General features: G+C 47.8%; 1 protein-coding gene across 1 annotated transcript; it reads right to left on the bottom strand.

Moving 5' to 3' along the window:
• Window positions 1–4,673: 4,673 nt before the first annotated feature.
• On the bottom strand, window positions 4,674–13,322 carry SFRP2 (secreted frizzled related protein 2). The gene is made up of 3 exons (XM_047799045.1): window positions 12,547–13,322; window positions 10,104–10,184; window positions 4,674–5,852 (listed from the first exon to the last, which is right to left on the bottom strand). Exons 1-3 carry the CDS (start codon window positions 13,043–13,045, stop codon window positions 5,548–5,550), a joined length of 885 nt encoding a protein of 294 aa, XP_047655001.1. The 5' UTR covers window positions 13,046–13,322; the 3' UTR covers window positions 4,674–5,547.
• Between the last annotated feature and the right edge of the window lie 1,102 nt (window positions 13,323–14,424).

Genomic DNA, 14,424 nt, shown 5'->3' with positions numbered 1-14,424 from the left:
CGACCAGAACTCCCATTAACTGCTATCTTTATCAATGGAACTTTTTTTAGTGTCTGCTTATTTGCATTACTCTTTGGACAATTATGAACTGCTTTATAAATATTTTGTTTATTATGTTGAAGTACTGTTTATTTCTGGGCTAAATATCAACTCGCTTTTTTTTTTGGTCTTTTTTTAGGGTCACACCCTAAAGTTCATAAAGTTTTAGGGCTGCACCCTAAAGTTTCATAAAGCATATGAAAGTTCCCAGGCTAGGGGTTGAATTGGAGCTGCAACTGCTGGCCTGTACCACAGCCACAACAACTTGGGATCCGAGCTGCATCTGTAATCTACACCATGGCTCACGGCAATGCCAGATCTTTAACCCACTGAAGGAGGCCAGGGATTGAACTCGAGTCCTCATGGATACTAGTTGGGTTCATTTCCACTGAGCTACATGGGACTTCCTCAATTCATTTGTTTTTAATTTGAGAATTAAAGGATTTTGTTGATTTTAAAGGCAATGGATCTTATGTTAGGTTTTGTTTTTTTTTTTTTTTTCATGGTGTCTAGAACAATACCTTCAGCTTGAGAGTTGCACAGTGTTGATTGGTCAATATGTAAAACTGATGATAAAATAAATTAATTTCTTTCTTTCTTTCTTTCTTTCTTTCTTTCTTTCTTTCTTTCTTTCTTTCTGTCTTTTTAGGGCTGCACCCATGGCATATGGAAGTTCCCAGGCTAGGTGTCAAATAGGAGCTACAGCTGCAGGCCTACACCACAGCCTCAGCAACACAGGATCTGAGCCTAGTCTGCGACCTACACCACAACTCACAGGAACGCTGGATCCTTAACCCACTGAGTAAGACCAGGGACTGAACCGAAACCTCATGGTTCCTAGTCGGATTCATTTCCACTGCGCCACCACGGGAACTCCCTAAATACTTCATTTCTAAGGCTCTGTCCTTGTAGAAGGTATCCTGGAATAACTCAATGCAAGTTCTTTCCTTTCAAGCATCTTTTTACCCTGATTCTAAAACTCTACCCAAACCAAACACTCCGTCTCCTACCTGAGTTAATCCACTCCCCTTTACACTATCCCTCTTAAGATGGCATGCTGGAATTATTTATTTGCATGCCTCTCTCCCTTGCTGGATTATGAGCTCCTGTTGGAAATTCTATCTCCAGTGCTCGACACAAATTCTAACTCTAGAATAGAAGCCAAAGGAGGGCAAGATCACTGTGGATCCACCTTCTAAAACAATGCCTGGCAAGTGTTTAGGCACGTGATACCTTTCACTGAATGAATAAATCAGTGGCGACAGTTGGTGCTTAAAAAAATCTTTGCTGGAGTTCCCTTGGTGGCTTAGTAGTTAAAGAACGTGAATAGGATCCATGAGGATGCAGGTTCGGTCTCTGGTCTTGCTCAGCGGGTCAATGATCTGGCGTTGCCATGAGCTATGGTGTAGGTCGCAGACGTGGCTCGGATCTGGCTGTGGCTGTGGCTGTGGCTGTGGCTGTGGCTGTGGTCTAGGCTGGCAGCTGTAGCTCTGATTCAGCCTCTAGCCCGGAAACCTCCATATGCTGCGAGTATGGCCCTAAAAACCAACCAACCAAACAAACAATAAAAAACAAAAAAAAAATTTTGCTAAGTTAGTGAATTAATTTGTATTTGTGCAAAAACTTTCATAGGCAAAACCCGAATTGTTTCATAATGTAGGTGCAGGATCTGCACAAGAGATACATAGGCCTGGACTTGCTTTTCTTTTCTTTCTTTTTTGTGTTTTGCCTTTTTTTTTTTTTTTTTTTAAGGGCCACACCTGTGGCGTATGGAAGTTCCCAGGCTAGGAGTTGAATCAGAGCTTCAGCTGTCAGCCTACACCACAGCTCACGGCAATGCCAGATCCTTAACCCACTGAGCGAGGCCAGGGATTAAACCTGTGTCCTCATAAATGCTAGTCGGGTTCATGAACTGCTGAGCCACGACCGAACTCCTAGACTTCCTTTTCAAGGTGACTCCTCCCTGCATCAAGAATATTGAAAACCTGAGAGTAAAGACTTAAAAGTTAAAAAAAATAAAATTATCATCTGATGAGAGACTAAAGAAGACTGTTAGATAAAATGGATCCTTTTTCGCCCTCTGAGTTTCAGTGAATGTAGACAGAACTTTTGAGCACTTATGAAATGTTGCCCCAGAAGTCTTATAACTATGTTCTTGTAAAAAAACTCATTTCTCATTATTTAGGAAAGAGAGGAAAAATTACCCGTGTAGTAGGTATGTAGTTTTTATATCCTTAAATATTTCCATTTAGGCTGATCTCCAATTTGGGCAGTTTTAACAGTTATCTTTTTGTTTTTTCTTTTTACGGCTGTGCCTGCGGCATATGGAAGTTCTGGGCCAGGGGTGAATTGGAGCTGCTGAGGCCTATGCCACAGCTGGTGGCAATGCCAGATCCTTAACCCACTGGGCGAGGTTAGGGATGGCACCTGTATCCTCAGAGAGACAGTGACAGGTTCTTAACCCACTGAGCCACAATGGGAACTCCCTTTAGCAGTTTTATTAACAGGTCATGAATCATTTTAGGAAACTCAGAAATCTAGTATCTTCTGATTCCTTGCTTTCTTTTTCCAAAAATGGATGAACATTCATATTTTCCTCTGTCTACAGAAGAAATCTGATAGTTGAAAAAATAATTAAGAATACAATCATGATTATTTCAAAAATGAATGAGCCGTATATGTAGTGTGTATGTATATACTTATATATATATATATGTTTGAATCTTCATGCAAAAGAAAACAATAAAAAAATGAAAAACGGGGAGTTCCTGTCGAGGCTCAGTGGTTAACGAATCCGACTAGGAACCATGAAGTTACGGGTTCGATCCCTGGCCTTGCTCAGTGGGTTAGGATCTGGCATTGCTCTGAGCTGTGGTATAGGTTGCAGATGCGGCTCGGATCCCACATTGCTGTGGCTGTGGTGTAGGCTGGCAGCTACAGCTCTGATTTGACCCCTAGCCTGGGAACTGCCAAATGCCATGGGAGCGGCCCTAGAAATGGCAAAAAGACAAAAAAAAAAAAAAAGAAAAAAAGAAAAATGAACTTGCTTTGCTCAAACATGTCTTGTTGGCTCATAGCCTCATCAAAGGTGGGAACAAAGGTGTGTGGGGATTGGAAAGTCCATGGACAGGCATATAAAGCAGGAGACAGACATTGGACCGATGCCTCTGCTCCTTCCTCAAAATGTGACTGAAGAAGGTGTGTCTGGCATTAACTAGCTCCCCAGAGCTGGACATTTTGCATCCTTTACTGCGGGAGAGTGGCTTTCATTTTGATTGGAAAGGGAGCATTCCGATAAGTCGGTTTCTTGCAAATTGTTTCTTTCCTCTAGTTCTGAATGCATTGTACCTATTTCCACTAATTCCTAAATCCTTGGTCTACTGTTTCTTTTTTCTTTTATCTTCTCTCTTTCTCTCTCTCTGTCTCTCTTTCGCCTTTTCCAGGGTGCCATTTTCCTGTTCCAAATGTTCCAAGTGAGTAATGACCTTAGTCCATGAGTGTCCCTCTTTTGGTCCATGGATGCCTTATAGGAAGAGGGTTGGCTCATGAGTTTGTGGCATCAGATGAGAAGCAGAGTCAAGTGGCAATGCAGAAGGCAATGAACAGGACTGCCCAGATTATGCTGCTCAGGTAGGCAGTGGGCTCTATTGACTTTTGGTGCCAGAAAAGCTTGAAGTACAGTCGGGAGATCATGGCTGAATGGTCAGGAAACTTTTAAGCTTGATCAACAAAATGCCATCAAAGGCTTCCCTGGAACACCGCTAAAAATTTCAGATTTGATGGGGACACTCTTGATCCCATGTGTTCCCTGTCCTTATACTTCATGTAATTTACAAGTTGTAATGTATAATTGTAATGGTGGTTATTTGTTGATTTTCTTTCACTCTCTTGCATAAGATCCATGAGAACAAGGATTAGTGTTATGTGTCCCCAGCACTTAAAACAGGGCCAGGCATGTAGCCGATGCCCAGTCAGTATTTGTTGACTAGATGAGGGCCATCATGCTTCTATAATCCATCCTGGATTGAACAGAAGACAGAATTTGTCGTCTGAAAGGCTGACTTTCAGCTCTGGTTCTGCCTCCTATTAGCCATGCTGCCTAACGCCTCTGAGCCTCAAGGGTCTAACAGAATTTCCCTGGAGGCTCCTCAAAGGAAAGAGTGAAGCATTTGGATGGACGTTTTATGGACGGATGCCCTTCTCCTCTGAACGCTGTTTTTCCACCATTCCCTCCCTGCCTTCCTGTGGCTACTTTTCAAAATCATGGCTCTGTTTATCTGAAGGTTAGCGCTTTCAGGATAAAAGTCTGCAGAAATGAAAAGCACCACGGTCAAGGTCACGAAGCTTGGGTTTAGATGGGTGTGGCCGCAGAGCTGCCACCAGGCTGCTGAGCCCCTTGTAGAACCTGCAGATCTCTGCTTCCCTGCAGGTTCCCAGGGGTAAAATCTGTGTGAGATGTGAGACGAGCTGCATGGTGGGTGGCGCAGTGGGGTGACATTCTCTGAGTCACTTCGGGAACAGACACATCACACTACAGGAAGGCTGGTGGGCTGCAGGAGAAAGAAAATGACTGCTCTTGTACCAACCGCTCCCTTCCAGGTTCCTCCCACTAAGACAAGACAGAAGACAAGGAGTTGGTAAAACAGGAGGTCAAGTTTATATACAAGAATATAATGTTTATCTGAAATATTTACAGTGTTGGTTAAAGCAATATTTTTACAACTTTTCTGGGTCAACTACTATGTATATTACAGGTAAGCTACAATGGTTTAAGTGGCAAAAGTAAGTAAAACATGTTTTAAACAAAGCTTAAAGTACTCAGGTCAATCACAAAGTTGGTCTGCTTTGCCCTGTATCTGAAGAACTCATGCTACGGTGGTTACTGTGGTTTTTATAAATGGAAGGACTCTACCTGGAAACGCAAAATGCAAGACATGCTACAGCTGTTAAGTTCCCATCAGGGAGGTAAGATGACTTAGGCGCTGAGTGTCAGGCTGGAGCTGAGCCAGATCGTTGAGATAACAGCCAGCTTTATCTCAACCGGGTTTTACACCCACCAAAGTTTGGGCCACGCTGAAAAGTGAAGCTCTTTTGCACATAACGGCAAGCTCAGCAGAACGTGAAAATTGTTTGACCCAAACCAAACAACCCCAAACATCACACCCAAGTCACTCTTGCACCTATTCAAAATTAGCGTTGAAGTGAGCTGTTTTAAAACTCCATACACATAGCCATGGCTTTATTAGTTGGAAGAGTTCTACGAGACTTGGGTGGGTTTTTCCTTTACGTGAAAACAGCTATCCATTCCTGAGGCCTCCTAGGGCCTTATAGCTCAGGAAATGCTGGGGGGGTGGGGGTGGGGATGGGGGTGCAAACGTGCAAAAGGCCAGAGAAGCTGCTCAGGGCTGGGGCCGGGGCTGCAAGGGACTGTGCTTGGATCCCAGAGCGGACGTGGAAGGGGGGTCGCTAAGCCCCGAGCTGGCCCCAGGAGCAGGCGGGGCACCAGGACTAGCACTGCAGCTTGCGGATGCTACGAGAGATGCGCTTGAACTCTCTCTGCCCCTTCTGCCACCGCTTCACCGAGGTGATCACCAGCTCCCCGCCCAGCTTCTGTCCCATGACCAGATAGGGCGCATTGATATCGTTCATCTCCTCGCAGGTGCACTGCAGGCTGTCTTTGAGCCACAGCACTGACTTCTTCAGGTCCCGCTCGGACACGCCGTTCAGCTTGTAAATGGTCTTGCTCTTGGTCTCCAGGATGATTTTGGTGTCTCTGTTGATGTAGGTAATCTCTTTCACTTTTATTTTCAGTGCTGCCAAGACCAGAGGGGACAGAAGACCAGAGAGTTATCACGAGGGCAACACTTCCCCCTGCCTATTTGTGTGACTTGGCTTGAGGGAGGGGAGAAACGCTCCCCAGGGCTAATGGGACCCTCAGGGGCTGCAGGGAGGGGGTTGGGAGCTGAGCACAGCAGGTGGATCCATTTCTAACAGGCACCTTGCTCTGCATCAGCCATCCTCTCAGAACTCTCTTTTGCAGGACGCCGGTGACTTTTCTGCCTTGCCCTCGTGTTTGTATGTATGCTGCCTGTGACTTGTGCTTTCCTCAACAAATGACTTCCCCTCCTGGAAACTTCAGCATGAAAAGAAGGGCCTGACTCTTAGGTGAAACCTGATCCTTCTGTGGGCGTAAACTTTAAACTCAATTTATTACATCGGAGAGGTTTTTGGACAAACCTGTAAGGAAATTATATCACACAATCATTGTTTTCTAAAGAACAGACTACGGGGCAGGAAAATTGATCTTACAGCTGCATTTGATTTGGTAAAGTAACTGGCAGAAAAATAGCCAAGACTCTTTTTAAGAGCACAACATGTTTAGCTGTAAAAGTGTTTTTCTGCAGACCTCATCCTCATATGCCTGTCCAAGGCCAAGGCGTTTATAGATCATATATGTGCTGTTTCCAGAATGGATATGTAGACTCATTAGAATGCTAAGACCAAAAGTAAGTGGTTTACTATAAAAGACACATTTTATCATCATGGACAGTATGCTTTGGGAAAGAAAACCTGCAAACATACATGCTGGAGTTAAATTTCAAGACTCCATGAAGGCAGGGAAAGGATAGAGTTTTAAAGCTGGAAGGGATGACCCAGTTAAAAATCTCTTCTTGGTACGTACACCAAGAATCGGAAATCTAGAGACGTTCACTGACTGACGTGAGGTCACCCCATTAGGCTGTGCCCTGGCTGAGTCTAGCTCTCAGAACTCGGGTCTCCGATCGCCCTTCTGTAACACCCCCGTTGTTTCTTACGCTTAATATCAAATGTCTTGTCCTGCTTGGCTCATTAACACATCCAACCAAAATAAGTCATGCGTCCCAAGACCCTTGATGACGTGAACAGTCGTTCCATAGATGACATGCAGGTGTGACTTCCTGACTTTGATGGTGTTTAATGCCTTGTTTAAATCAGTAATAGAGGAAGAGGGTTTGGGGTGGATCACAGCTCTGGGGATCCCTTTCTCTCTCAGAAAGGGCCTTTGACTAAGCAGGGCTTTTCCAGTCAACCAGGAAGGGACTGAGGCTCAACCAGGTAAATGAAGAAGGCTGGGGCTTGACCCCTGGCAATGTCATCTTCTTCCCATGGCCTCTGCCTAAGGGGTGGGAGTGGGGAAGAGAGTGGGGAAAGTGATAGCACTGGTACCCGGGAGCCTCATCTACAGCACAGAGCATCGGTCAAAGTCGACAAGCTCGAGCTCCAAACATCAGAAAAAACCATCACTTTGAACCAGGGGCAAGATATTTATTACGCCTCTTTCTCTGGCTAGGAAAACATCAAGTTTGTACGAGTTGAACTATGGGAAAACTTTGGACATTTCCTCCCTGGGTTTTCAGCTGGGACCAAATATAGGGAATCAAAGCTCCCAGATAGCTTTTCCTGCCTTGGAAGATGTGAAGGGGATGCCAGATGTGGTCGGAGGCAGAGGTGATGTTACGCTCTGTTCCAGCAACTGATTGCCTATAGAGGCAGGCAGCTGTGGGCTGTGCTTTCTTCACCGGTAGCTTCTCCACTGAGCTAAGGAGTCTCTACCATCTTCCCTGAACTCCAGACGTGCAGTGGGCAGAGTGTCATGCTTTCATGGATGGTTCAAGTTAAATACATCAGACTTTCCTTTTTGTTTCCTCCACCCTTTCACGACTCCCCGAAGTACAAAGGCAGCGTGGAGAACCACCGTATGATGCATCATACAAACCACTAAAAGGTGCATCTTCCACGATTTAGGTTTATCATCCCCTTCGGGATCAAACGAATGTGGAGAAATAGGAAATAAAACTTGTGAGGTATCTACATGTGTGATAACTTCAATTGTGATGACTTCCATGTTGTTGTTTTTGTGTTTTTGTGTTCTTTTTAGGGCCACGCCTGTAGCATATGGAGGTTCCCAGGCTAGGGGCCGAATCTGAGCTGCAGCTGCCGGCCTACACCACAGCCACAGCAACACCAGATCCGAGCCGAGTCTGAACTCCTTCTCATGTTGTTTTGAAAGTCCTTCTTGGGAGCTGCCATTGTGGCTCAGCGGTTAACGAACCCAACTAGCATCCAAGAGGACATGGGTTCCATTCCCGGCCTCGCTCAGTGGGTTAATGATCCAGCGTTGCCTTGACTGTGGTGTAGGTCACAGACGCGGCTTAGATCTGGCGTTGCTGTGGCTGTGGTGTATGCCGCCGGCTACCGCTCTGATTGGACCCCTAGCCTGGGAATTTCCATATGCCATGGCAGCGGCCCTAAAAAGACAAAAAAACAAACAAAAGAAAGTCCTTCTCCTCTAAGGAAAGAGAACACTAGGATGGACACACACGCACACACACACACATTTTTCTGGCCCAGGTCTTGATACAGCATCCTTAGGAAGGAGGTCTTCTATAAGGTAAGCCACAAAGCACACGTGTGTGTGTGTGTGTGTGTGTGTGTGTACCCTAATTTCAGCTCTTTTGGAGTCCCACTAACTTTTTCATGGAAGTCAGGAGAGAGAGCTCTGTTAACTCTAGAGCAAAGGCCATGAGCTGCCAGAAGAACAGATATTTTGTATCCATTTTTTTTTCTATAGGTTCTACTAAAATTATATTGCTTAAATCCTGCTGTTAACCCAATGCTGTAGCATGGAAGCTAAGAACGGTGCTTCGGGTAAAGCTCGGATGGATGCTGCAACATTCCCAGCCCCTCCTATTTGGAGAGTTGGTGGTATCTGAACATGGACATGAGACCCTGTCATCCATCTGTGGCTTTCCCTGAGGCGCAGGACTGGCCAGAACTTAAGAGTCATCCCTTCCTTCTTCTCCTAAAGCTGTGAGGTTAAACCCAGGACACTTCCCGGAGATCTGGGGCTGTAAGGAACAGTGATTGGGTTGCTTCTGGCATTTCTGGAATCTGGCCACTTCTCAGGTGTCGGGAGAGAGTGGGCAGGCAGTGACTTCAACAGTGGGAGCTGGCGTGATGGCCCTCCGTCTCCAGGACTTGGCTGAGCGTGTAGACATGTTAGGAGAGATCTATTAGCGTCTGCTATTGTTTGCTGGACCTGGGACCACATCGGTTTACCAGTAAGTTCATGCTTCTGCCTGAATAAATACTTTCGAAGGGCACCAACCTCTCAAACACACCCAGAAGTGCCTGCTCTTGGAATGGGAGGAAAACAAGCATGTCTCAAGAGTCTGGATGAAATTCCCAGCCACCTCCACCTCTGAGCTGAGCAACTGAGTGCTGAGCCTGTGTCTCCCTGGCTCCCCTGCCCCCTGCCCAAGGCCAGAGGACACAGGTAAGGTGTTGCTGGAGCAGCTCTGGGTGGACTCTCCAACCCTCTTTGCTCTCAAAGTTCTCTCTTAAGGGGAGCGACTTCTATGCCACTGGAACTTGAGCAAATACACGACATATTATTTACAGGCCCCAAGCACCATGTCATTACGGTACCTCTTACCAAAGTAAATCCCTAGCTTTACTTTTTCTTCTTTTTAAATTGAAGGGAACTCTCCCCATCCAATTATTAACCTTAGATATATTCACTGATGGTGGAACACAGGGAAGCAAAGCATCATGGGTTGCTAATTAAGTAAAAATATTTCTATTTGGCATTTGAGTATATGTATTACTTTCGGTCAATTTAATGCCTTGAATCTGTTTTGCTGGGGCCCATACTTACATGTTTCCATTCCTAGGACATGTGCTAAGTGACTAAAAGAGAAAATGGCTCAGGATTATGCTTGTTGGCAAGAAAAAGCCAAAGTGAAATGAAAAATGTGCCAATGAAAATGCGTAATTTGAACAATTCTCATTATGTGATTATTGCATAAGAGAACAATGGATCTCACCTAAAAAATATACAACTCAATATGGGGTAGCCAGGCAGAGAGGAAACCAGAAAACACAAGTCAGATGATTTTAGGAAAGATAAGCTGTGTTACCCAATCTTTATCTAGTAACATCTTAATGAAGTGTGTCTTTAAGCTGTACCAGTGAATAAAACTTTTGAAGGTGAAGCATTTCATTCTTGGTGGTGGATGACTTACCAAAATCATTTTTACAAAGAGTTTCCATTATGTCGTTGTCATCCTCGTTTTTGTTTTTGCAGGCTTCACATACCTTTGGAGCTAGAAAGGTGAAAACATTAGTAAGTTCGCTTAAAAGGGAACAGCAGGTGGCGTTTATGTGCAATTCACAGGGGCTTATCCAGGCAGGTGTGGCAATGGTCCTGGAAGACCCCAGCTTCTTTATAAAAGAAGGCTCACTCATTCCTAGGAAAGTCTCCCATGCCTCCCATTTTTTTTGACGGGCAAAAAAATGCCCAAGTGTTGTATGTCACATATGATGGCTTATGCCAGCTACGGGTACGCCGGGGAGCGTGGGTGCAGCTACAGGTAACAGACAGCTTTTAGCTTAGCTTTTCCTCCCACTCCTGGGACAAACTCAGTCTTGAAAGAGCTGGTCCCGAAGCCTCTCTGAGGAGAAAGCACTAAAAGACCCTTGAGGGTTTTTGGAAAACTGGCAGCCACAAACGATGGCCAGAAGATCTTCTTTGTCAGCTGCAGGCCACCAGGGCAGCCTGGCTGCTGCCAGGCTCTGCAGCCAGGCTCATTTTCTCCGAGGAGGGGGTGGGGGCGGGAAGTTCTGTTCAAGATATTTTCAAGCATGGACCGCAAGAGAGGTGGCTAACATTCCAAGGCTCTCTTCTGCTCTCTGCCTCTTGGATGCACACCTCGCTATGGGCTACACGGCCTGTTCCAATGGGTTCTGTAGCACCTTGTGCTTCCCGCCCAGTTTGTGCTTGCCTTGAACAGCTTTTCTTTCGTTGTTACCTTCACCTCTGGTGCCGCTTCTTCTTGCCTCTCTCTCCCTGCCTGTGTCAAACTCTCGAAAACAAACAAACGAGACAACAACAACAAACCCCCAACAAACCAAAAACCCAAGGCTTTTCCTGAAGCCAGTGAAAGTCGAAACAAACTGTCTCTGGGGTCTGACCAAACCTAGGAATGTGTCCTGGCCTAATCAAGACTGCCTCCTCTCAAAGAGTCTGATTTCTTGGGAAAGGGAAAAAAGAAAATATGCATATTCTCCATTCATTTATAAATGTACTGATGTTGTCTTTTAAATGCAGGCAGAATTAAACTTTCATTACTCTGAGATTGAATTTTCACAGGAACAAAAGCCCATGTGACTCAGTGATAGAAATTATTTATCAAATTAGAAAACGCGCAGAGCAGATTTTGAAGAATGTACACTTTTGTTTTGAAGGGAGAAAGGGCTTTTTGGAGAAATGGAGGATATAATGTTAGTGGGGATGGTGAAAAATAAAAACAAAAGCAACACACATAAAACTGCCCTTAACTCCCCTCTCTCAAACAAAATGCAACTTTTCCAATTAGGAGTCTAGGAATGTATATAAAATGTTACTAACCTGTATTGGTTGGTCTGTGGTATATGTTGGACAAATGTTTGAAATATGCCAAACATTTGCAATAAATTATAAATCTAACCAATAAGATGATTGCAAACTCACGGTGCCTGCCAGGAAAGATTGCTAAGCAACTTTGCATTTTCTTTAACTAATGATGGCTGTAGGAAAACAATTAAGGATTGAAAGGGAGATGCTGCTGGAGACCTGAAAAGGATCTAGGAGCCCCTTTTCCATCCTAGGGGGACCCAAATCAGCTCAGGCACATTGTATATGTTTTCCTTTTAGGAAGACTATCAAGAGCCCATGAGGTTTTCATTGCTTTGATGGTTTTTGCGCAGGAACTCCCCCTCGGTTTTCTAAAAAACTTGGGAAACTCTTTTGTACGATTTTTTTCCAGCTAATTAAAACCACTCCTAAGATAAAGGCTGATTATTGATAGAAAAATGACTCCTGCAGATTCCCTTTGTGTCCTCTGTCTTGGACACCTGAACAGTGACAACCAAGGCTCCATCTGCAACACACAAGAGCCAGTCCTGCTGCTTTTTATTTTCAAAGCCTAAATAGGCAAAAAACGGAGAGTTCCTTAAAAGACTCTCTGCTAGCGCATTTTGGCTGTCCGTGCCTGGAGGGAAAATTCCTGTGCTTCGAATCCTGCCCAGTGTGAGAACTTGCTGCGGCAGGCTGGGGCCAAGGTGCTCTGGCCAGGGTGTCCTCCTCCACGCAGGACACTCTCAATTGCCGCCCCCGCGGCATCTTTAAAAATAATTGTATATACACCTACAAAGGAAAGACCATTTTCAGCTCATCACCCCCTCAATCCCACTTTTTAACTGTCCCTAAGAAAGAACTGGTATAACTAGGGAAGGGGATGAGAGTCTTGGGTGTGTGCTGGGGGTTAGTGGTATCTAAAATTTGTCGCGATGACACACCAGGTCAAGGAGGGCGTCTGCCGCGCCCGGAGCTGGCATGGAAGCACCGGGATGTGGGCTGGGGGCCGAAAGAACATCTCCCGGAAGGCCGCGGTGGGAAAAGCGAGAGTAAAAAAGAGGAGGGCTTACCTTCCTCCGTGGCCGGCAGGAGGTGGTCGCTGCTAGCGAGGGGGATGCAGAGGTCGTTGTCCTGGGGGAAACGGTCGCACTCCAGCATGTCGGGCCAGGGGAAGCCGAACGCGGACATAACCGGAGCGCAGCGGTCCTTCACCTGCACGCAGAGCGAATGGCACGGCTGGATGGTTTCGTCCAGGTCATCGAGGCAGACAGGGGCGAAGAGCGAGCACAGGAACTTCTTGGTGTCCGGGTGGCACTGCTTCATGACCAGAGGGATCCAGGCACCCGCCTGCTCCAGCACCTCCTTCATGGTCTCGTGGCCCAGCAGGTTGGGCAGCCGCATGTTCTGGTACTCTATGCCGTGGCAAAGCTGCAGGTTGGCCGGGATGGGCTTGCAGTTGCTGCGCTTGTAGGAGAAGTCGGGCTGGCCGAAGAAGAGCCCGCGCGCCGAACCCAAGCAGCAGTGCGAGGCGAGGACGAGCAGCAGCAGCGAGCCGGGGCCCTGCGGCATCGTGGGCGCGCGACCCCCGGGGGGCGGAGGGAGCCGAGCCGAGCAGGAGAAGCACGAGGCGGCCGGGGCCCGAGCTTCTCCCGGGCCCGCTCTCTGCGCTCGGTGAGGCTCCGGGGCCGGGAGGAGAGCGGCGGGACTGCAGGAGAGCCGGGATGCCAGGCGCGGGGAGGATTGCGCGGGCGAGGGGCTCTGCGCTCGGCTCCGCACGGCAGCTCCGGGGGCCTCTGACCCGGGGGAGCAGAGTGAGCGGCGGCTGGGGCCCAGCCAGAGTTTTCTTGGCCTTTTTTTATGCAAATCTGGAGGTGGGGGGGGGGGGAGCCGGGGAGGAGCCAGCGGAGAGTAATCCGAGGAGGGTTGGTCACTGCTCTCCGGGTCTTGTTTTCCGTTGAGAATGCCCCTCACGCCCTCCCTGGAAGGAAATTCTGGCTGCGCCCCCACCGACCCCCGCCGCCCCCTCCCCAGATGCTGCCAAGCGCTCTCGAGGGCTGCCGTAAACAACCACCAAACAAATAGACAAGCCTGGCAGCTTTGCCCCAACAGTGAGCGGGCGGGGCGCGGGCTGCGCGCGGTGGAGGGGGATGCGATGAGCGGCCTCGTCGCCAGGTCCCGGACAGAACGCGCTCCGCCCCCACGAGGCCCGGGCCAGGGTTTGTTTGACCCCAGCCTGAAGTTTCTGCTCGGGCCTGGGGGCTGCGGGGCGGAACTGCGTTCCTGGGAGCCGCGAGCCAGCAGCCGGCCGGCTCTTTGTGCCCGCTCGAGGCCGCCTGGGTGAGGTTGGCCGCCCCCATGAATCCCCAGCCACAGTGCCCAGCCTGGCCCATCCCGTACGGTGTGGGTGTGCTCCCGCCTGCCCTTTCAAAAATCAGAATTTATGTAAGTAGAGTCGGAGGAGCCAAACTGTGACATGAACAATGAAATCTCTGTAAATCGTTGGGGATATTATTTTGGGGTGAATCTAGAAAATTTTGCCATTGTGGAAACGCCTCTACAGGGTTTTATCGGTCACACACCACTGTGCACCATTTTCCGGTTTGGGAGAAGAGACCTGCCTCACTTCCGAAGTGAACGGAAGGACTCAAGGCTCGAAGGCATCACGGGCCCTAACATACGCTGGCCCTTGCCGCGGGCGCTCGGGAGAAACGCAGCGTGTGCCCTCAGGACACCGTGTGGAAAGGCTGGTGCCGGGCACCAGGGACTGGCAGAAAGTGCGCCAGGTGGGCAGCCTGGGGAGGGGCGGGAATGCCTAGACACCCACGAAGCCTTGGCAGTGGCGGTTCCTTCACCTTACACAGACCGGCGGGTGTAAGACACCAGCAAATAGGCTCTCTGCTCTCACGGAGTTGGGGCATCTAGGGCCCCGGAGGACCCCAAAGAGTAAG

The sequence above is a fragment of the Phacochoerus africanus genome, chromosome 10, assembly GCF_016906955.1.
Source record: "Phacochoerus africanus isolate WHEZ1 chromosome 10, ROS_Pafr_v1, whole genome shotgun sequence".
NCBI classification, from domain to species: domain Eukaryota; kingdom Metazoa; phylum Chordata; class Mammalia; order Artiodactyla; family Suidae; genus Phacochoerus; species Phacochoerus africanus.
The sequence above is the reverse complement of the archived record's forward strand: the minus strand, read 5'-3'. Positions and strand labels throughout refer to the sequence as shown.